The 24,626-nt window shown below is 38.3% G+C and overlaps 1 protein-coding gene across 1 annotated transcript in view; it reads left to right on the forward strand.

The window, feature by feature from the left end:
- loxl2b (lysyl oxidase-like 2b) overlaps window positions 1-24,626 on the forward strand; it is a 55,684-nt gene that overhangs the window by 22,506 nt on the left and 8,552 nt on the right. Inside the window, exons 5-9 of the mRNA XM_042488476.1 lie at window positions 5,111-5,322; window positions 14,175-14,391; window positions 18,591-18,774; window positions 22,747-22,898; window positions 24,004-24,171. Of these exons, the coding sequence (XP_042344410.1) occupies window positions 5,111-5,322; window positions 14,175-14,391; window positions 18,591-18,774; window positions 22,747-22,898; window positions 24,004-24,171 (933 nt within the window). The remainder of the gene's footprint in view (window positions 1-5,110; window positions 5,323-14,174; window positions 14,392-18,590; window positions 18,775-22,746; window positions 22,899-24,003; window positions 24,172-24,626) is intronic.

Consider the following 24,626-nt stretch of genomic DNA (forward strand, 5'->3'; position numbering starts at 1 on the left):
TGTGTCCATGGATGTCCAAGTCATGACTGGCCTTGCTCTGCCTTATTCTGCCCCTGACTGCCTTATCCTGATATTCTTACTCTAATCCTAACCAATCTCACTCATCTCTGCCTAAACTAAGAAATCCAACCAACAAGGGCAGTGAGTACTAGCCAATCAGAGGGAGAGTAGGACCGGTCATGCTTTTATCATTCTAGGAAAAAATAATTGGCATGTGTCAGTTAGAGCACCACCGTATAATGCAAGCCCCCAGGAAGTACGCTAGGCTCTGACACAAGTTTCACATTGTGGCCAAATGGGGAATTACACCGTCCAGATCTGTCACGTGATGCCTGTGGGCCCAGAAAGGCTTCTCCCTAAAGACTTACTTTGAGAAAAAGACGTCTGTAAATCAGTGGAAGAATTTTTGTATGCGCCAAAATGACTAATTTCCCCATCTAGATTTAAGATTCTAAATAACATTTGGAAAGTTGAGCTGCAAGATTAAGATCAAGCTAGCAAAGCGCTAACCTGGAATTCGTTCACTCTGCCGGCAGAAGTTACCCGCTCAGGCACAGTTGGCTGCTGTACGTCTCTAGTGCGCATGCTTTGTAGAGCCGGGGCATTTTATACCCACAAAAAGAGCTTTTTCCCCCCCCTTCATGAGCAGTTCTGATAGGAATAAATAGGGCCCGTCTCCATGGCTGCCCTTTAACCTTTCATACCAGCAACTATAGCCGTAGATCTACAAATCCTTTAAATATTTATATGTACTTTTAAAACCGCCTTCTCTTGTTAGACACCCTGGGCATGGAACAAACTGCAAAAATATCATTACCTTAGAAATCCCCTATTCTCTGAATACCTTTAAAGGTCTTTTACAAACCGCCCCGGCACTTGTTCCTGTTCTACATAATCCTTGATTTAGGTGGAATGTGTGATGGATATCGCTGGCATGGCCAGTATGTCTCTATGTCTTTTGTTACAGCATTTTACTTGTGTTGCTTTAATGTACTGCATGTGTTCAAATATGTGCAATTGTTCTTTATGTGAAACTGCTTATGCTGCCCTCTTGACCAGCATTCCCTGGAAGAAATGCACTTAATACACTAGTGGCAAGTTTTGAGAGTCCAGCTTTAATCATCCAAAAACAGGCTCCAATATCCTTCTTTTAGGGGAATTAAGTAATTTATTAGTTCATATGACATGAGTAACCCAATAGGCCATACATTTAGGAATGGCCTCCAGGTCTGGGTATCATATAGGAAAGTACAATACCAATACCAGTACCCTTAAAGTGATAGCAGTACTAGTAGAGTACTTTAATTGTAACCTTTTTTTCTACTTCAATTGATTCTCCTTATGTGAATGGAAGCATTTAGTTATGTAAAATGCTACCAGTTGCCATATATGTGTAGCACTGCCATACTTTCAATGGTTTTGGTTCTATTTCTGCACACTAAACTGCCAACTCTGTAAATATGATGAACTCAACTCAACCACACCAAAGACTGTACGGGTTGTAGCTGCTGCAGCATTGGGTCAGTTACACTTCAAATTAAATTGAAAAACATTTGGTGATTTGGTGCAAACAAAATGGTGCAAATAGTCATTTTTTCTAGACCAGGGTACAAAAAGGATCGAATGCAGGTATTATTTGACTGGAGGCGTTTTGTTACTACTTGGTACAGGGTTATTTTAGTAGATATTTTAATGGTATTAAATACCGTTTAGCCACCTGCCCTCCCTGCTGCCCTTGTGTTCCACATGGACAGATTATCAATCTAATGTAGGACCTTTCTCCTGCTAAACTGACTACAGTATTATACGGTTTAGTTTGTTAAAATGAATGATTAAATGCTGTATTTAGTGCAATTTTTTCCCCCAAATTCTCATCAGTCATCACATGAATATTATATATATATTACTATTATTATTACAAATAATATAGACTAGGTTTAATTAAATACTAAGTATAAAAGGTTTTCATGTCGGCCTGTATGTGCAGGGAGATAATAACAGAGTAAATAATTATTATTATTGTGTGGGTTTGTCAACTTAACGTTATTGATTCATATATTTTTACTCAGACTACTTAAGGTCTGTAAGAGCCTGAAGAAACAGTGGCGACTCTCCTGCTTTGATGTGATTCATAGCTTGTTCCCCAGTTGTATTTTTCGTATGTGCTGTGGTCCTTAGACAAACAAACAAAATCTGGATGCTGAGACTCATTTAAATGTGGTTTCGATGATTAAAATAAAAATAATAATTCTTAAGTTTCTCAGTACCAGTAAAAAGACAGTTTTGTCTGCTGCCAGCAGGTCAAGCTTTTGCCCAAACATTGCCCCCCAAAATGACTCCTCGCCTCTAATTAGACAGTCAAAGTGTAGTGGTACTCCAAATTAAATAATTAAGACTCGAAACAATAAAGGATTCTATGAAATAGAAAAATACCTGTTATAACCTCGAAGTAGCCTCTGTAACTCAACTAAGCTGAACCAGATTGAGGGCCCCTCACCTCTGCGGTACAACTCATCCCACTAATGACTTTTACGTCTGCGCCACATTTCCTCCTGGATAAGCAAAGACGCAGGAAAGGCCTCCTTTTTTGGAGTGTGCCAGAACAAGACACACATGGTAGAAATCGCTTCTGTTTCGTCCACGTGAGGACAGTCTGAACTCTGAACAGAAGGATGAGGGAGGCAACCAGGGAACAAGTTGGATCTTGAAATCAACTAGAAAGTAGCTTATATTATGTACGTTCTCCTATACACACAGATAAGGGTTTGGCATGGATGTTGTTTATTCTACCAAGATTTAGGGACAATTTGTTTGAGGGAGAGGACAGAGTATTTTTTCCCTGTGTTTATCAGACATTCAATCTTGATATCTAAGCACCAGCATGCCTTGATAGGAATCTTTGTCAGTACCTTTTTAGCCTGTTTGGTTAAATGTTTGTTAGTCAGTCTATTTCCTTGCTAACCCAATCGCAACATTTGGCTCAAACTTATTTTTTGCATTGCTGCCTCCGAGTCATGTACTGTATATGTTGTAAATCTAGACAAGGTCACCGTCACCACATTTCCACTCATTATCATGTTCCATGATTTCAGCCTTTATCCAGTTTTATATCATCTGTAGTCCAGAGCTTGCTGCCTCTGACCAAAATGATGAATGTGGTTATCTCTGGGAGAAAACAGCAGAGGGTAGACACACCGCTGATTTGTACCTTTCACTTTGGTGGCCTCTGCCCTTCCCTTGAGGCAAATGCCAATTTAGGAAAACCACCCTCTCTCATTTTTTGATGTCTAGGTTCTTCTTGGCTGTATATGAGAGGAGTCTGTACTGGCCCATCTGCTGAGTGAAGCAACGTATTCCCCCCTCCAGCCAGACTGAGCTCCCTCCCCTCAGCCTGCACTGTCACGTAGCACAAGAATGTGGGTTTGGTCTACTGGAGAGGAAAATGTTGATTTAATCCCTACAAAAAGTCCGAGAGGAAAGGCTCCAGGCTAACAGACCTGAGTTCTGCTTAGATGCTCAGAGGACTCATCATTTTTAATTGGTCAATAAAGATTTCAAACTAAGATGGAAAACTGTTGAATTGGTCAACATACCAAATCAAAACACATAAACTGAAATCATCCATGTGTCTCTAAACTGATGCTAACATTTTACAACTACATACAGGATAGTGGAAAGTAGATACCATGCTAACACTACAGTCATGTGCACCACTAAGTGAGGCAAGAGCCCATGTTACCATAGACCATGCTGAGTGACACAAGGCTCCACGCTAATAGTTTAACACATGCTTGTAATAAACTGTGGGACTTTCTTGAAAACAAAAGACCCATCTCAAGGGGCTTATCCTAAATAAAACAATTAGATTTGTAAATTTTCTACAAAATAGAATAACTACTGCAGACTTACAGTTTGAAATGACTGTAACATCAAACCCTGTCGCATGAAGTGGAGATGCTGGATGATAGAAGATTTTGTACAATTGCATTGAACAAAAACTCCAAATTCTAAATATTGACAGAAATATTTTCATCTTTCTTGTAAATACATATCAGTTCCAAATAATGATTGTCGGTGTCATAAACTACTATTATCCGATGTCAGTATTGGCCGTAAACAACAAATATTGGTTGATTCATATCAAAAAGCCCAGTAGAACTGAGGAGAACTGAAGAGTTGGGTGATAATTCTCCATGAGTATGTCATTACAAGTCACCTCTCATTCACATTAAACATAGTTAATACTTAGTGATTATAAAAATATTGACAAGTCTAGCTTTAAGCACACAGCAGGTAGCTTACCTGGGTTTAGTTAAACTCTGGGCATTCCTCAAAGTGGGTGTTAAGCAACAAAGTTAGTGAAAGTAAACATTTTAAGAATGCCAACACAAAATAACCCCTGGTGTTCTGTCTCAGCAGTATGGGACTGTCACACGTCTGTACTGCTCAAGTCTGTGGTCGATGATGTTGTAGAAGGCGCCTGGAAAGAAACAGCAGTCTCTTAATTGCCTCCTACGGCACGTGTACTCACAGTGCTGTTTTTGTGCATTTTTCCTTTACTGACTGATGCTTTCCAGCGGCACATGAAAATGTGTTGCACGTGTAACCATAGAAACCCTTTGATACTTTTTGGCTTTAAAACCTCAAAACAGTTGCAGGGCAGCTGGTCATGGTGTTAAGCATTAATAAGGTGATTCGCTGTAAAAATTTTTAAGCAATCTGGTGAAGACTTACAAGCAGCACACAAGGAGCTGCGGTTACAGTCTGAACCTGGGGTTCAGGGGCTTAGATTGCATGTTATGTAACACAGGAAATGCTGCATCAGGAGCGATGTATAACCTGCTTACATGACATGGGATTGCAGTCTCTCCAGCCAGAAAATGAAAACACAAGATGCTTTATTGCCCTTGTGCAAATCGAGTACATTTCTCAAATGAACATGAACAGTTCATGAACTGTACAGAAATGGAGCAAAAGTGGAAATGAGTTATGCATGAACACATACACGTACTTCTCATGACAAATGACATGTCTGCCAGATAAACAGTCACATACTTTGTTGCCAGAAAAAAAAGTTTCTTGATGAATGTGCATTTCTCAATTCTTACAGAGCCTTGATATTCAAGTGGAAGACGTGCGGATACGAGCCATCCTGTCATCGTACCGTAAGAGGATCCCTGTAACAGAGGGCTACGTGGAGGTCAAGGATGGCGGTAAATGGAAGCAGATCTGTAACGCAGAGTGGACCCAGCTCAACAGCCGAGTCATCTGTGGCATGTTCGGCTTCCCTGGGGAGAGGAAATACAACGCCAGAGTCTACAAGTGAGTATTCTACTGCTGCATGTGTGGTCCTGGGTAACTCAAAGAGCAGACGAGGATTTAAGGTTTAATTCACGAGTGGCCTCAGAAAACACGGTTTTCTAAGATTTTGCAACAGTGTCACTCACCAATTTACTGTGGATCAGTGGGCGTTTTGCTGGGTGATCTGTCTTTCGGAAGGTGGCAGATTGTCAGCTCTGATCTGTTTTTCCCTATTGCTTTACCACACCCTCAAATTGGTAATGACATGTTCTCCAGTAACCCTCTCTGTCTGACATGGAGGCAAAAACCAGGGTTGTACCCACATCAGTTTGCAAGTCAACTCTTAGTAGCCAGTTTTAGCTGTTCTAATTTAATATATATGTAGAAATGCTTAATACTGACGATTTTATGAAGTTTTTTTCTACTTTTTATGATTATGAGAAATAATTACTTTATATATATATTATATATATATATATATATATTACTTTATATTACTCCGCTTACTAACAATATTGTCCAGTATCTGTAGCCACCCAACAATGAGCCCTCTTAAAAACTGTAGATGATGTAACCTTTCATCGGTTGAAGGATGTCAGGTACTTTCTAAAAGCAGATTGAAACAGAAAGTGAATACTAATTTTCTCCACCAAATGTATGCCATGAGGGGATCATGCATTTGGTCGTGTGTGTGTGTGTGTGTGTGTGTGTGTGTGTGTGTGTTAGTGCATGTATTTGTCTGTTGCATCTAATCTTGCAAACTACTGGACCAATCAGCCTAATGTTATGTGTGTACATTTATGACTATATGCTAAAGGACCTCGTGTGGTTGCGGTGCTTCATAATTGTAGAAAAACTTGTTTTATGCTGTCAGGAGAATTTGATGTGCTCTGTGGAATGTGGTGCAGATTTAAATATGCTTAAGGGGCGCCTCTGAAACAAGCTATGGTTCATTTGCAGGAATGGTAAGGGTTGTCTACAGTGGTTGTTTTGTAGCTGAAACGCGACTGCATAGCAGAGATTTACACTCTGCTGAGTGTACTTTTCTAGTAAGATTAATTAATTAATTATTTCTGTTCATCCGATGAAAGTCATAGAAATAGATTCAACCTCCTTTTAGCTCTGTTTTGGTCTTCACTAATTCCTGGGGGACATATGGGTCTTTGGCTGCTAAATACTCCACTTACTAGTCTCCATCCTTGTCTGTCTGCTATTTGTTGCTGAGCAGTTACATACATACATACATGCAGGGGGTTTATTGGAGATTTTTTGGTTAAAACAGCCATGTTCAGACAGTAAGGCTGAACCAAATCAGTAGAATCACGGATCATGAGACTCTAAGAATGAGCTGAAAGACGTGTACATGCTTCATAGAGCAGAGAACTGAAGAGGTAAAGTCGAGTTCAATTCTCTTGGGTTAAATCACTACCAGCAACCCACATATATTACTCATAGGCGTCTCATCCATTGCTAATGATGAGTGTAGTTTTAGGAATATGCACAATTTGGTAATCCAGCCTTAGCCTGCAGACTGTCCTGTAGAACGTCATGGCAGGTCACTGAAACTAAACCTTTCACATTTCATTTGAACTCGACTGAGGGATGTTGAGTTCCATAGTGGAAATAATTGGACCCTGTGGTGGGTTACTTTTCCAGCCTCAAGCTAACTCTCAAAACATAAAATGTCTTTGTCAGCTCATCAGGCCCCTGACCTAAATCCCTTTATCATACTGTACTGTTTTAACCATTTACCGCCATCTGCCATTAGGACACTAGCATAAGAACTTCCACAGAATGGAGAGATTTTGGTAATTTTGGTAATTTGGTCCTTTTAACCCTTTGAAACCTAAACAAATTAGCTTACTTTCTTTAAAAAAGCCTGGAGAGTGGCAAACAGCTTAATAAGAAATGGCCCAATAATTAGCAAGATACTAAGAAGACATTACAAGAAAATAATTGGAAAATAGGGAAAAGTGAAAGATATATAACAAACATACAAACAAAAGAGAAATAACCTCAAGAAAGCGCCATAAAAAAATCTTTTTTTTCTGTATAATAATTTTAAATATATAATTAAAAGAATTGTAACTATGGTTTGCTGAACATTTTTTCATGCATTTTTTCATTTCCTTGTCACCATTTACTGTTGTTTTTTGGAGTTTTGCAGGATATTTCTTGCCAAGTTGCTCTTTATGTTTTTTTTCTGTGTTTTGCCAGAAATCAAACCATTTTCTCAGATTTCACAGTTAAAATGCTTGTGAAAGGCATCTAAATGCAGCAAGAGAAAACTGACGACGGTCCAGGTGTTCAAAGGTTAAATAAAATAATCTTGATATTTAAACATTTTATCAGTCCGCCGGTGTAATAAACCTGTGTAAAAATTGATCAAGGATAGTCCATTTGTTCTGATTTAAGAGCATAAATTAGCTTTTAAAGGGTTAATCTACATTGAAAAAAAAATCTTGCTTGTTCCAATATGTGGATGAATATATATACCTTAAAGCCAACCTGACTCCTGTATTTCCAACATTAGTGCGTTCCACAAAGCTGTCGTAATGCATGAGCTACCACCGAGGGATCTGAATCTTGCTTACACGAGGAAGCTTGCAGCCAAACGACCACAGGTTAATCAGGGCTGACCATAAAACTTCAAGCACTCGAGTTAACCTTGAATTTACTGTCTGTATGGCTGGAAGTTTCCTCAGCGTTAGGTAACCACAGCAGAGCACGACGGCTCCCCAACTTTCCATGTGCGTGTCAGTCTGCTCCCGCCTCGGCCCCATGAAACGTGTGTTATTACAGACTGTCGTTTGGAGCGGCGATGACACGGAGCCAAGAGCTGCTGCAGTTTCATAATCTCGAGTTTGCTCATATACTGATGCTCCTGTGTTTCTTAGTTTCATCCAGTCACTTTGAGATTGCCAGATTTAAATTACAATGTCAAAATGTGGAAGTGAAGAAGTTGTGCTTCCTTGTGATGTGTAATTGCGCAGCTGTGTTCTTTAAATTGAGGATTTTCAGTTTCTTGCCACAAAATTACAAGAGATCAGAATAATATGTGGTTTTTACAAAGAAAGACAAAAAGAAAAGGTTAAAATTGGAATTGTGAAAATGCAGAGGGAATAACTAAGATACCTAACCTTTGAAATGTAAAAAGATTGGTTTAATTTCTTTCAAACAACACAAAGAAAAAAATGAAATCAGCAACGTAACATGAAATTTGTTGAAAACTGCAAAAAAATCAATTAACGTTGACTAAAGAATGACCTGAAAATTGCCTAAAAAGCAGCAAAACTACAGATTGGAGGGATGTACTGACCTTCAACCACTAGTTTCGCACCTGGTGACTGCATTATTCCAGAGGGTCCACACACCCTTCGAGCTGCCCATTGTGCTAAGCCACTGTGATAAGGTCTAAGACCTTGTTAGGTTTTGCTATTTGACTGAATTTAGGTTGTGATGTTGGGTGACCAAAATTCAATGTCAGGACATTTAAGGCAGATAACATTGATATCTTCCTAGTTTTAAGTAGTCACCAAAATACAACATCTATCTTACATCTCAACCAGCGACATCTTGACGTAGAATAACAACTAATTGTGAGGTATGAGCACAAAACCCAACGCCCGCAATAATCATAATCTTTACGTCCACACAGTTAGAAATTTGTTGTTAGACATTTAAAATATTGTCAACCCGACGCTCGCATTTGTTGACTCAATACCACTTTATACTGCAGTTTAAAGTCTCTTTTTGGCACAGAGATGAGGAAATACAAATATTTTTGTTTTACCTCAACTTCCTTGCTTCCCTTTCAAAACAAAAGCTATCTGTCAGTGTGTCTGGACAGAATGCCATCAGTTGCTGATGCAATGCATTGTATTTTGAAACATTTACAGGACGTGGTTGTCAGCTGTGCAGGAGCTCGTATAACTTCATAAATGAGTGGAATATGTGCTTATAAATATGAAAATACAGCACTCATATCAGCAGGCAGCTGTATGCCTTAAGGCCCAGTTAAGGCTGGTCTATTTTGATGCAGAAAGAAGGGACTAGTTATTATCATTTCTGTTAGAGTAAAGTTGTAGTGTTATTCAAATTGCACTAATTTTACTGTAAGATGTTTGGTTGGGCTGCTAGATTTGAGGTTTGTTACTGTAACAAAGAGTAACTGTTTTGTTACTCCTCCTAAAAGTGACTTGAATTTTACATTGTTTTATTTATTTTGCTGTTGGATTGCTAAATGTAGATTGCACTACATTCCTTTTACTTGAGTGGAACAAGCTCTTGCATTAATTTTATTTGGAGAGACTTTATATCAGACTCTAAAACACAGATTACCAGTTTTTTGTTGGGGAATAATGCCCTGTGGCGTTTTAAAATGTTATTTTTGGTAAATTTGTTGTTATATTAATCGAGTAATAAAAAAATCATAGATAGATTAATCATTAAAAAAAAATAATCATTAGTCGCAGCCCTACACATTGTACCAGATGGTATTCCTTACATCTAACTCCAACAGCAAACAAGGCAACCCCTGAAATGATAGCTTAATGGGTTACTACCGAGTTGATATACATTCAGTTGCTGAATTTTTAAAATGTAGTTCCCTGCTCTCCTTAGTACTAAAAAAAAGAAAAAGAAAAAAAATCAAGCTCCTTGTCCTTAGTATGGGTCAAATTCCAAAGCACTGCTACACCTTCCATACACAACTCTATGGAGCAATTTGTCAGACTTTCCGTGATGTAAAATCATGGTATTCCCTTTTATTTAAGGGCCACTTTCATGTGCAGGATCATGGTTTTCAAGTAGAAAGTTAGTGGTGTAAAAGTAACATTCAAATTTACTAAAGATACTAAGAAACACAACTTGGGTATGTGTGTGTCACCATGTTTTAACCCTTTCAAGTTTGGATCGATATCAGTATTTTTGCACTTGGTTCAAATATCTTTCACAAGCATTTAAATCTTCTAACTGTAAACACATTGGTTTGATTTCTTTTGAAAATGGGGGAGAAGGCACAGAGCAACGTGACAAGAAATGTCCCTCAAACTGCAAGAATAATTAGATCTGGATTTATAAAAACAACTATGGAAAAATGTCTATTCAACTATACTCATAATTATTACAATAATGTATTTAAAATTATGTCACAGAATTATTATTATTCCTCAACACCTTTGTCAGGTTTCCTTGGCCTTTTTTTCTTTTTGACTTCACTTGGGTTTTTTTTTGCTATTTTTTAGGTATTTTATTATCTGTTTTAGACTTTACTTTTTTTTCATGCAATTTTCTCATGCTTTGTTTTAATACTACATGTTTTTACTCATTTTGTGCTTTTTCAAAGTAATTTCTTAAGTTGTACATTGTCATCTTTCCATATTTTTGAGAGGTCAAGCCAATTTGTTCAGATTTCAAAGGGTTAAGCTAGGTTGAGATTTTGGTGAGAAGTCAGCTGTCACAGCCTCAGGACCGCCAGTTTATTCAACCATCACTCCATTTCAACAGCACCGATATGCATCACAACTGTGTTCAAATTGCATCAGAGGAGATAGCAGAGCCAGTCCACTGGCTGCGGCTGAGAACATTAGCTTTGGAGAGCGTCCAGTCTGCAGCGTCCCTTTCGCCAGCTCCCAAATGAAAAACAAATGCTGCTTGTCCCATTATAATCCTCCTTTTTTTCACGTCCGCCTCAGACATGAGACACAAGGATAGGACATGCCGTTCTGCAAATGACACTCATTAAATACATGAAATGGGCTCAGTAATAAATGGAGAGGAAGAGATTAGCAGCCCAGCAGGCCTCGAAGAGTCATTAACCCCAGTTTGCTCAAGTTCATGTGGAGGAGTGTGAACTCTCCAGCTGTTGGCTAACCTTTCAATTCAGGCACTAATCATACAATGTGCTAATGTCATTACCCTTGTCTAGTTTTATGGTGCCAAAACAAAGCATTGTGATAGGTGCAATAATTTCACTTCAAATTTTGATAAATGTCATGTTTCCCAAACAGTAGGTATAAAAATTCAATTGCAGCGGCAAGTTAATAAAATCCTTTTTTCTCGTCTACTCACAAATATCACAAGACCTGCCTTAAATGACAGAGTTTATAGAAATGAATTGATAAGAGAAATAAACCATGTGTTTTACTCTCTTTTTTGCCACTTGGTTGCAAAACTCCATTAAAAGATGAGCATCATCGCACTTGATTATGCTAATCTGTTGCCTGTTTACATATCTGGCAAAAACCAGCTGACATAAAAAAACAATTTTCACATCTTTTAGCTCTGTTTTTGGTCACCACCAACCTTTGAGGGAAATATCTGGCTCTTAAGTTACTAAATGCTCCACCATGTTTGCAAGCCAGCAGCTAACTTTGTCTGTTAGCCTTATTGGGGAAAGCTGTGTGCCATCAGTTTATCAGCTGTTTTTGCCAAAACAGCTGCCTGCTGTTGCTGAAAACAAGGATGAGTTGGACTACACTGAAAGTTGCAAGCCCTAAAGTAAAACAAGTAGCTGTAGGATGCTTTAGGTGTTTTCATGTAAAAGATTAAGTGTCACTGTGCTGAATATGATTGCCCCCTCTTGCTCCATTAACCTGTGCTCCACTTTCTCATTATTACATCGTATGCTGTAAAGCCCCCTGAGGCAAGCTGTGTTTTGTGATAATGGGCCTTTGAAATAAAATTGACTTAACTTGACTTGACTTATTAGACTGCTGATATTCTATACTGAACCACACTTAAGTGATCGTGTACAGGACATTCGTTAATGTTGTTTCAGTATAGAAAAGCTTGCCATTTTCAAGATCCCCAGCCCATACAATGAAGTCAACATTTGCATTATGCTGACTATCGTTTCTGTTTTGGAGACAATATCATTAATGAGATTGATGATTGTTGCACGCACATGCAGATTTCTGTGGATAGCGGTGCCATTGAGAAAAACCTTTTAGGGCAGCACGATTATTTTTTTATCGATTAATCTATCAATTTTTTTTTTATTGATCTAACTATTATTTTTTTATTACTTGATTAATATAACAACGAATATACTGAAAATAACATTTTAAAATGCTGCAGGGCATTATTCCCCAACAAAAAATAGTCCAGTCTTAACTGGTAATCTGTGTTTTACAGTCTGATATAAAGTCTCTCCAAAATAAAATTAATGCAAGAGCTTGTTCCACTCAAGTAAAAGGAATATAGTGCAATCTACATTTAGCAATCCAACAGCAAAATAAATAAAACAATGTAAAATACAAAACAGTTACTCTTTGTTACAGTAACAAACCTCAAATCTAGCAGTCCAACCAAACATCTTACATTAAAATGAATGCAATTTGAATAACACTACAACTTTACTCTAACAGAAATAATTATAACTAGTCCCTTCTTTCTGCATCAAAATAGCCCAGCCTTAACTGGGCCTTAAGGCATACAGCTGCCTGCTGATATGAGTGCTGTATTTTCATATTTATTAGCACATATTCCACTCATTTATGAAGTTATACGAGCTCCTGCACAGCTGACAACCCCATCCCGTAAATGTTCCAAAATAAAATGCATTGTATCAGCAACTGATGGCATTCTGTCCACAGAGACACAGTCAGAGGGCTTTTGTTTTGAAAGGGAAGCAAGAATGTTAAGGTAAAACAAACATCTTTGTATTTCCTCATCTCTGTGACAGAGAGAGTCTAAACCAACATGCAAGTAGAGTTGCAAAGGTTTTAGTGAAACAGTGCGATGCGTCGATGCACCTTACGTGAATCGACGTATTCACGTAACCGATTACATCAACGTGTTGCTCCAGCCCTAAAACCTTTGCAACTCTACTTGCCAACAGCCTCTTAGTTAACTTTTTATGTTGGTTTTCACACCTAATATGATGCGTGCCTGAGGACTAAGGCTGTACAATACCGTAAAAAACTTGGTAGCCTGAGCTATTATTCGCTTAAATCACGGAACTCAACAGGCTTATATTTGGGACAAGCGTCTTTGTGGGACGGGCTCTTAATTTCTTTCGAACAAAACTGTTGCTCAGCAAAGATGTGAAATACAATCAAATTCTTTATTCAAACCTCTTTTTTGTGCCTCTCTTGTTTACTGTCAGTATTACTTTAGTGCTTTTGATTTCAGTCAAATGAACTGAATGACTGAATGGTAAAGAATCTTACCAAGCTAACCAAGTGTGTAGTGTAATTGAGACAGGCCTTTATTAGTTAAAATGTGCCCCACACCTGGCTGGTATAAAGGTATGGGCGTTTAATTGGGACTAGGCTTCTATTTAAAGTTTTACAGTATATCGATATTATATTTTGTTATGAGACTAGTTGTGGTGTTAGATTTTGGTTTTTAAAGGCTGCATTACAGTTAAGTGCTGTAATTTTGTTGTTATTGTGTAAATGTATTATAAAAGCATCAATTATCAACTTTTCAGTATTAATCAATATTAAGGTTGTTCGGCAAAAATATTGTGAAATATGATTTTCGCCATATCGCTACACCCAGGCACAAATGCCAAACCATGCTCGGGTAGGGTATACCATGTTTATACAAATCAAAAAAAATGGATTTTGGGGTCAGGTGTATTCAGATCCTGGCCCAACTCCCTGATGTGACAGCCTCCTTAAGAACTGAATAACTGCAGAGTCTGATGATAATTTTCTGTTTATTCATCAATACTAGCAGCATTTCACACATTACACAGGGCTGTTTGACCTATTGTTTATATAAAACTATTTTTCTAGTGGTATTTGTCTCATTTTGGGGGAAAAAACCACACTGTCTTGTGTGTTTTTGATACACCTAGTTGAAAACAACCTCTCAACTGCTCAAAGATTTAATTAGTTTCCTTTTCTTCTCCATCTATCCAGGATGTTTGCTCGCAGGAGAAAGCCCACATACTGGGACTTCGCTGTCAACTGCACTGGCAATGAAGCCCATTTGTCCAGCTGTAAACTGGGCCAGGCTTCATCACTCAAGTCCAATGAGACCTGTGCTGGAGGGCTGCCTGTTGTGGTGAGCTGCGTGCCCGGCAGAGACTTTGCTCCAACGCCAATGACGGGATTCAGGAAGGCCTTCAGACAGGAGGTAGAATCCTTTCTAAATGCTTTATGTTTCACAAGCTATTAATTTTACCATTGTAGTCCAGACTGTTCCAGTTCTTACTCAGACATGAAAATTAATTTAACTTATACTAATTTTTAGAAAAATAATTGTCCCTGTGTAATGAGCCTTTGTAACAGAAAGTTATGCCATCTTCTTTCAGTGGCAAATTAATTGTGTGTGTCTGTGGATGGTGTCAATTAACTGAAGTGGTAAACAAAGCTGATATAAGAAATAGCTGCACTGGTTCACTTCAGGTCTCTGGCTCTAATGCAAAGGGAGGGACATTCAGTGTTTTGCTTGGACATGGAGCCAGCTCTGACATTCGTTGCCCTGTGTCACTCGGTGAACTGCAGCTGCAGCTGCTTGTGACACGTCTCATCAGTATGAGTTATCTTCATCTTGGGGTTTTAAAGATGACATGATGTTGTAAAGTCCTCGGGACAACACAAGGAAATATGTGTATCTCCAGAGAGCAACGCCAGTGTCAGCTAGCTTTAATTGTCCTCAAATACCCTTGAGCACAAAAATCAGTCAAGCTGCAGCATTAAGGCAGCTTTTGCAGTTTACACTAAAAACACAGATTGTGTTGAATTTTGTAAAAAAGACAAAGACAGAAACTTTATTACAAGCATGACATTTCAAACTGAAATTTCACCAGGGCTTACAGTACATGATGTTATAAGGATGCAGCGCTAACCTCCCCCCAGACAGCTTGTACACTACTTACTTTTCAAACTAACAAACACACAATAGGCACCCATAACCCATAAAAATAATGTCCTCACACCTATTAAAACTGAGAAATACAACTGCACAACTTTTGAAATTTACTTTTCTCTTGGTCACAGGAGACTGACGAGGCTCAATTGCCTTGTTAAATCATCTTAAAACACACTTCACTCAAACTTGACAGAAAACAAAATGCAACTCACCACTAGTAATCTACTTAGTGAACCCACTGTTCCAATAATCACAAAATAAATCCTTAATCCTTAATTCACCAAGATAGATGTAAATGACATGCCGTTATTCCTCACTGCCTCTCCCTGCTGTTGCTGGCCACCGACTGTTTACAGTCCTTTAATTTCTTCCTCCACCACTAAGTATCACTGTGTCTTTTAGCTTAGCCTAACTGCTCCACCAGTAGAGAACGGAAATTGCACCCTGGTGGTGTGTGCTGTGCACTACATACAATGAGTAGGAGGAAGCGCCTGTATTACCCTGGTATACTGTAATACTGTGATACCAGCCAAGCCTTCCCCTACCTACCTTAACATGACAATACCTTCATTAAAAGCAGTGTCCAATAAATGATTTTCCCAATTTGGAGCCCCCTTCCCAAACCTTTTGGATGAACCAGACAGCTGCCTGGGAGCCAGACCTTATCTCCCAACTTCAGTGTTGGACCTCACTGATGTTCTTGTGACTGAAATGGGGTCAAATTTTTGCAGCCAAGTTTCAAAATCTGGTGGAGAGCCTAAACTAGAAGAGTATATGATTTTAAAGCAGCAGATTAATGCCCTTGATTTTGAAATGGCCTGCTTAGCAGTCATATGTGGGTGTAGTGCTTGAAAACATTTATGCATGAGGCAAAACAGATTTTGATCAAAAGTGAATAGCATTTCTATTTTGTCACACAGAAATGTTTTCTTGTCAAAAAAACTTAAGCAAGACTTCACTTACTGGCTCCACAGGTGCTGCTCTCTTCCTGATTTTGATCTTTGACCTCCCCTGTGGTTGAAAGAGGGATGTTTTCACACCTATAGGAGATTGAAATAGACTTTGTTTTGTCTCAGGGTTTAAGGGGATGTGAAACTTAGTCAGTCTGTAAACAGCCAAACCAACTTTCACATCAAGCCAGGAAATACTAAAAAATATTTAGTGCACCGCTAAGCTGACACGAACTTCTGTCTGTGTGACTCCAGCAACATTCCACTGTGAGGTTTGAGCTTGCCTGCTCTCTGTCACGTTCCACAGCTGAGTGCCGGGCTGGGAGCGGCGTGCCTGACATCATGTCCTAAATCTTCCAAAACGTTTATAACAACTCTGACATGAAGAATTTTTATCCTTAAACCAGATATTATCATTTGTAGAAAAAAAAAACAAAGCTCCTGTCTGATAAAACTACCCGATAGCTGGTGTAAAAGTGCAGTGAAGCCTTTGCAGGGCCATAGTCATTGAGTCAACATTGAAGGGGGCCAAATCTGTAGGGGCATCTGGTGTCCCCCAGAGGAAAAAAAAAACCTAAATTTAAAAAGCTAATTTCTCAATGTATTTTTATATTATAAGCAATTACAGCTATACAATACACCATGCAAATATGCAATAAATGAAAAGTTCTTCTGTCTACATAAATTACACATGCAGCAGATTTTAAATTATTGACACTTAACTCGAGGGCTATCAGTCACAAATATAACGTAATAAAGACATATACATTAGTTAAATATGCCTTTGAGCATCATTGTTTATCACTGGGTGAATGTATGGCAGATTAACTTCAGGTAACTTAGTTATGATAGCAAACATTAACGATGGTTGACTGATAAGCATTCACAAACCTGCCTGTTTTCACTGAAACCGTTTGTTTCAACTACATGCAGATACTGCAAAGAAGCAAAAAATTAGCAAAATATTACATTGTTATATTTTTATGCATATTTTGACTGAGGTGAATTGTTAATTTTTGATATAACGTTGCAATAAGTTTTTTCTCTCATCAACTGATGCTAACATTTAAGCATCCTAACTTAAAGCAAAGCCAGCAAGTAGACAATGCCCACAATTTATGAGATGTTTGCTAGCTAATGCAGGAAATGAATGCTAGCTTGTTAATGCTCTGACAGGATAATAGGACAACATTATGAGAAGATAACCATTTATAAAACTCTCATTTTCATAGCACTTTACTTTATCCACCAGACTCCATTTAAATAAACAGCAAATTAATCACTGTAAAACACACTTCATTCAAAGTTGGTACGGGAAAAATAAAACTCACAGAAACCTTAGTGGTTAATCTTTCCACTGTTCCAACAATCACCCACGCTGGTTTCACTGAAATAAACCCTGAGTTCATCCAGTTAGATGTAAATATATGCTGGCTCCATATACGCTAAAATTACTGTTTATTTCAGTGGAGTCTGGTGTAATTGGCGGTTGCGATTTTGGGGCTGTTTCTGGTTAAACAAAAAGGATTTTACTCTTTACCACAAAGGTTTATCACTATAGAGATGCTTTACATAATGTCTGAGACACTTAAACAATCTGATTCTGTTAGTGGTAAAAACACACACTTTAAGTGAACCTGCACAATTGCCCCTTAACCTTACATTTACTGCACATTACATTCCTGCTTCCCTGCAGCCCAATACTGAATCAAGGTCAAACATTGTTGCTCCCATTAGTCTTTTAAACACAAAAACATGGGAAAATAGGGTCCAGTTTGAAAAGTACTAAAATGACCCTTTAAGTTATTCAGACAGTCTTTGATCATGCTCTATATCGAAACATATATCTGAAATACATGTACTGTAGTGTAATGGGTACCATCCTTTTGATTGTCTATTGTTTTACAAGATTATGTGTCACATTTTTGGATGGTGATTAGTTCAACATTGTTGTCAATACCAGTATGTGGAGGATGTATAGACCTACATCCTTGTTATCATTTTTTCCATTCTTTTATTTGAGCACAAAATCAGAAATTGGAAAAGCAAGTCATTTTCTGTTTTTATCATTTTGTTTTTTGGAATCGAATATTGAAAAAACAAGCCATTTTTTGTTTTATTTTTGAAAAACAAATGAACAAATGATAAATGGATTTATAGGCCTACATCTGGAGAAAGGATTGTATTACAGAGCCGGAACATTAAGATGACTTTATGAATACCAAACAGCACATCATACTAAACAGCCACTAATGTGTTTATCTGTAAAATTAAACACTTCCAGTTTGTCCAAACAGTTAATGGGAGAGCTGCATTAATAGCATGTTCTATGAACATGAAACCACGCAGCCTGCTGACTCAGCTCACCACAGAAAGCAAAAAGGTTGAGGCTCCAAACTTTCACCTGACTGTTATTTTTAGAAGAATAAACAAAAAAATGTGGTTTTAGTATCTGAACATTTTAGTTTTTACATTCATGTGTTTCACAGTGTCTCTCTTTTTCCTGTCTAGCAACCGTTGGTTCGTATTCGTGGTGGGGCCATCGTAGGCGAGGGCCGAGTGGAGGTGTTGAAAAATGGAGAGTGGGGCACCATATGTGATGATAACTGGAACCTGCTGTCTGCGACCGTGGTGTGTCGGGAGCTGGGCTTTGGTACGGCCATAGAGGCCCTGTCTGGAGGTCGCCTAGGGCAAGGTAGACTGCTTTTCCTTTTTCACTTTTATTTGTGCAAGAAAAGTGACTCTTTTTCCAGCTGCTCCTTGCTACACATTTAGATTTGGGGGGAAACATGAGTGAAGGGTAAAGGAAAATGGGTTTTTAAAGGCTTTTTGTGTCATTAGAATCAGCCTAATCTCAGCTAGAGTGCTGCTGTCTCCCTCTTTCAACATCTTCTTTCTCTATAGCAGCTAAAGCATAAAGAAACGTCTGTGAGCAGAAACAGCCTGTACTAACCATACAGTCGACCTGAAACAATCTCATGCCACTGAGCTCAGACTGACAGTCTTTATTGTTGGAACAAACATGCACACATAATGTCCACATGGCATGAGATGGAGGGTTACGACTATGTAGCAAAACCACATATCCCAAACATTTTTAGGCCATAATTCTATCCTTTAAGCTGTCCTCCCTGTATCACCCCTGCGTGCCACCGAGCAGAGAATCATGAACTCACAGACCTGATGGTTAAAGCGATTTAGCTCGCTGGAACAGGATAAGTTATATTGTGCAGGTCTGTGAGGATGGGAGTCTGTCCTGAGGTGGTATGAATTTGGACATCACTCTGTCGGGATATATGAAGATTCCTGTGTATTCGTCTTGACTGAGGCAAGAGATAGAGAGAGCCGAGCTCAGCTGGACTGTAGGCAGAGCATGTGGAGAAAAAAAGGCGGGTTTCCTTGACAGATTTGTCAATTTGTCGTTTGTCAGTTGCCCTTATTTTGGCTCTAGATTAATAACCCTTGAGGTAAATATCTGGCTCTTCATCTGTGAAAAGCTCCACTATGTTCACCAGCTACCCCCCCATCTGCATCTGTACCGTTAAGTGCTGGAAAATTAGTGTTAAACTGTTGTGAAATATCAGTTTTGCTGTAAACAGCTGCCTGTTGTGTCTAGAAGCAAGACTGTGAGTAAATAAGTGTGAACCAAAACACTAACATTGGGAGCCAAAACACCATAAAAATGAGCTGAATGAGGCCTTAACGCTTCATAGAGCAGAGGGGAAATGCACATTCAGGTGATAATTGTAGGTTTGTGAATACAAGTGACACTTCTCATACAATTTGATTTATTAATATAAAAAAAAATATTATTGTTAAACTGTCTTAGGGGTTTCTGCCCCTACCTGAATACAATGGAAACATTGTGACCTAAAATAAATAATAATAATTAAAAAATATGAATTTATGCAGCTTTTACACCAAATCTTAGCCCAACAGTATTAACACTGACATAGATTATAGTAAACAAAACTCTTTATTCCCCTGCCACTCTTTTTTCCCTTCTCACCTTGCTTTAATATGTTATTGTACCTGTAAATTCATTAAAAAGAAATAAATTAATAATAATAATAATAATAATAATAATAATGATAAGAAGAAGAAGAAGAAGAAGAAGAAGAAGAACAATAATGCCTAAGGGCCACAGCAATTTTTTTTTCTTCAAAACAGCGCTTCTGTTTTATACTTTTAGGAAAAACTCTGGGTTGTTTTTGTTTTTGTAACATTTGGGTCTTTTAGTCATTTTGGTAGTGACTTCACTGAGATTATTTTGATGTGTACAATAATATCAGAACTGATAGAAAAAACAACCTAAATAAACTAAAAAAAATTCAAAAAGCTGTAACAACTGAACATTTGGAGTCACATTTGGAAATTGGTAGGTATTTTTATTACAATGCTTAACTTGTGCTTCCTGAGGGTATGGACTGGGCCCAAAAGAAGACCCCCACCCTGTCTAGTTATTTTCTAATGGAGGCCTTCACTCAGAGCAGTCTCACTTTATGGTCTCCAGTGACGAGTCTCTACCCAGACTGCACCAGCAGGGTTCCATCACCCGCTGGCTGCATGGAGAGCTTTATTGCAGCTTTGGAAGTTGGGTCCCCCACCCAACAAAATATGTGCCACTGACCTGCATCTAAATTACACACTCAGCAGATATCTAGCACCTGTTTTATACAGTGCTGTAAAGACCTGGCTCCCTGTTACAAAGATATACTATGGAAAAAAAGTACCATTTTCTCTAAGGGTCTACCAATAATGACTGCATACAACACAGTATTTCTGTGGAGTAGGTGTTCCCTTTTTCATAAACAGGGACATGCTGCACATTCCAGTATTATTAGACATGGAAAATGTTGAAACAGAGAGTGAATGTGACTTTTCCAAAATCATTTTCCATCATGATTTCTCATCAGTGGCACTCTGTGACCCTTCATGGAGAAAAACAAAGCTCAGATGGAAACAATAAAAAAAACCTCAGATGGTCATAGTACACCATGATAAACATTTGCAAAGAACATTATAGGAAAAGGCATGTCTTTTTAGAACATAAAGTATAAATCAGAGCTGTTTTGAATCTTCTCATAACTACTCATCCTTCGTGCTTAGAGTCCGGTTGTTTTAGCAAATATGCTCACATGCTTTTTGGCCATAGTTGGATGGAAAGAGTGAGACCATGTTCCTGTCTGTACGCTGACTATAAAGCTATAGGTGGTTAGCTTAGCTCAGCATAATAACTACAAGCATGGGGAAATATATATATTTTTTGTTCATTTAATATAAAACCCTAAGTGTAAAAATGAGAAGTTGTGGTTTTATGGAGAGTTATAGGCTGTTACACACCATGTTTTGGCTGAGCCACTATGGCCTCTGTTGTCTTCACTCTCACAGTGACCACATGAATACAGGTGCTTGCAGGCCAATTTTTAGACATGTGCAAAGCCAGGCTAGCTGTTTCCCCCTGCTTCTAGTTTTTATGCTAAGCTAGGCTAATACACATGTTGAACTATTCCTTTAAATTCCTAAGATACTAAACCAGAGCTGTCTGTCTCATTCTTGTGAAACATGATATCTCAGGAACGCGTTGAGGGAATTTCTGTAAATTTGGCACAAACATCCACTTGGAACCAAAGATTAAATGATAAGATTTTGGTGGTCAAAGGTCAAACGTCAAGGTCACTGGGACTTCACATCTGTCTCATTTCAAACAAGCTTTACGCCCTGATGTCCTTGTACTGTACAACTAATGATGAGCCTTTATTGTTCATATTCACCACAACTAACTTTGATGACATCTACTGTATTTTACATGTTATATATATTTCTGCCTTTATTTATGGTATTTATTTATTCATCATGGTGTGACTTGGTATATTGACTACTGTTGCAAACTAAATAGCCCCTCAGGGACAATTAAGGCTTTATAATCTGATCTGATCTGATCTAGTCTAATCATTACGTGAATGCCATTTCTCAAAAACGCCTTGAGAGAATTTCCTCAAATTTGGCACAAACATCCACTTGGACTCATTAGATTTTGGTCGTCAAAAGTCAAAGTCACTCTGACCTCACATCCATCTCATTCTCATGAATGCCATATCTCAGTAACACCTTGAATTTTCTCAAACTTAGCATAAACGTCCAGTTGGACTAAACAAAGAAATGATTCCATTTTGGTGGCCTTAGGTCACTGTGGCCTCAAAAAACATGTTTATGGCCATAGCTGAAGAATTCAAACACTAACTATGACAAAATTTCACACAAATGAGTAGACATTTGTGTGATCAGTTGATGAAGTGGTGATACCTTTTTTTATCCAAAATGTCTAAGGTCAACTTCACTGTGACATCATAATGTTTTCTGGACATTATTCGACACCGTAACTCATTTGGTCAGATATTTAAGTGATGACACTCGTCTTGGGTGTCCACCTTCAAACTGTGCAGACTGTATAGATTTTCTCTGCTGCCGGGTTGCAGATTTGTTTGGTGGTAACTCTTGTTTGATTACAAACTGGAGCTGTATTTTTGAATGAAATATGTAAAATGACATGAAATGGAAACACAACACAGGCATGTCTCTGCCATAATAATAATCATGTATTTTTCCCTCTCAGTTTCAGTGGGAAGCATCTTTTGAAACAGTTTGTCTTGTCTGTATTTTTCAGGTATGGGCCCGGTGCATATGAATGAGGTGGAGTGCTCTGGATTTGAGAAGTCCATCACAGAGTGTTTCTTCAACAAGGAGGCTCTTGGTTGCAGCCACGAGGAGGATGCAGCCGTCAGATGTAACGTTCCTGCTATGGGTTTCCAGGAGTCGGTGAGCTTCACTGTTGTGTTAATCACACACCACAGAAACATACTAAGAGACACGACTGTTTAGTTTGCACCAACTGTAGCAGGAGGCGAGGAGTGCCCTTCCAAATCTTTTAAGCGTATGGCCTTCTGCAGACGTGCAGATATTGTGCACATCGTGTAGGTATATCTGTATCACAGTCAGTAACCCTTTGAAACCTGGATTGACATCTCTTTTCTTATGGTGCATTCAAATGCCTTTCACAAGTATTTAACCCTTTGGACCCTGAGCTAATTGATTTGATCTCTTCAAAAACATTAGAAAAAAATGGCAGAGAGCAACTTGGCAAGATATGTCACGCAAATTGCAAGAACTTAACAGAAAATCACATTTCTAGATATGATAATTATATATTTTAAATTATTTGACAGAATTAGTAAAAAAAAATGTTAAGCAGTTTATTTTAGGTAATTTCCGTAAGAAATTGTTTTTAGTTTAGATTTGGGTTTTACTTTTTGGCAATTTTCAGGTAACTGTTCTTTTACTTTTTCCTTGTTTCTTGCTCATTTCTGGGTCCGTTCTTCTTAAGTTGCTTGTTGCTGCTTTCCCATGTTTTTGAAAGAAGTAAAGCCAAGTTGCCCAGGTGTCAATACTTGATTGTTCATTCAATCAAGTATTCATTTTTATCATTTTTTAATCATTTTATTCAGTAATCATTCTTACTTTTATTTAGTTAACATCAATACTGTTGCTAAATAGATTGCATTAATACTGATCATTTTACAGTTTCTGACTGCATAACATCATTTTTTTATCAGCATCTTTTATTGCATCTTGTTAGTGCTTCAAGTCATAGTCTTGATTATGACTGTCATGCATATTTTTTCCAAAACCTTACAGTCATTGGTTTAATTAAATTTGCTAGCCTTTTATAGATATCATGAATGCTGGGTTTGTTACTTTACCTTACCTGCTGCTAAATGTATCTTTACCTAAGATTAGAAAAAAAAGTTCCCCCAGTATTTTCAAAATGTTAAAAACCAGCTACATGCTCCCAATGCTCCTGTGAAACATCACTTGTTCTTTTAACAGTATCCTTTAAATCGGCACCTCTGTGCATTTTTCTTAGCTGCGTCTGAGTGGAGGCCGGAACCCCTATGAGGGCCGTGTGGAGGTGCTGGTGGAGAGGAACGGTTCTCTGGTGTGGGGGACGGTGTGCAGTGAAAACTGGGGAACGATGGAGGCCATGGTGGTGTGCAGACAGCTGGGTCTCGGCTTCGCCAGCAATGCTTTCCAGGTACAGGTTGCAGCAGCCAGCGGGTTGGAAGCATCCCGTTTGGGTTTGTGACAGGATTTAGTTTTCTCTCTTCAGTGGAAATGTTACAGCCTTTGAAGTAAATATCACAAAAGAACAAAACCAACAAATGGTGTTTATTCTCCAGCAAACCTAGACAGTACAAATCTGAACACAGGATCTTTGGCAGGAAAAACTCTGGTTTAACCCTAATTTTCTGGTGTACTTTACATGTCAAGTGTAGTATTATTAGTGTTTTTTTGCTGTATCTGGATCTCCAAAGTCCTGATTTATTGTTTGCTGTGTGCACACATTTTCTCACAAATTTCCTAAAGGAATTTACCTGAAAAGAACTGTGTCATTTCATTATAATAGAGAATTTGGTTGAATTTCCTGAGAACCATTTGTGAAAACCTAATCAATTATTGATTTATTTTTGACTCAGTGTTGTAAACTTT

This window comes from Plectropomus leopardus, chromosome 6 (assembly GCF_008729295.1).
Source record: "Plectropomus leopardus isolate mb chromosome 6, YSFRI_Pleo_2.0, whole genome shotgun sequence".
NCBI classification, from domain to species: domain Eukaryota; kingdom Metazoa; phylum Chordata; class Actinopteri; order Perciformes; family Serranidae; genus Plectropomus; species Plectropomus leopardus.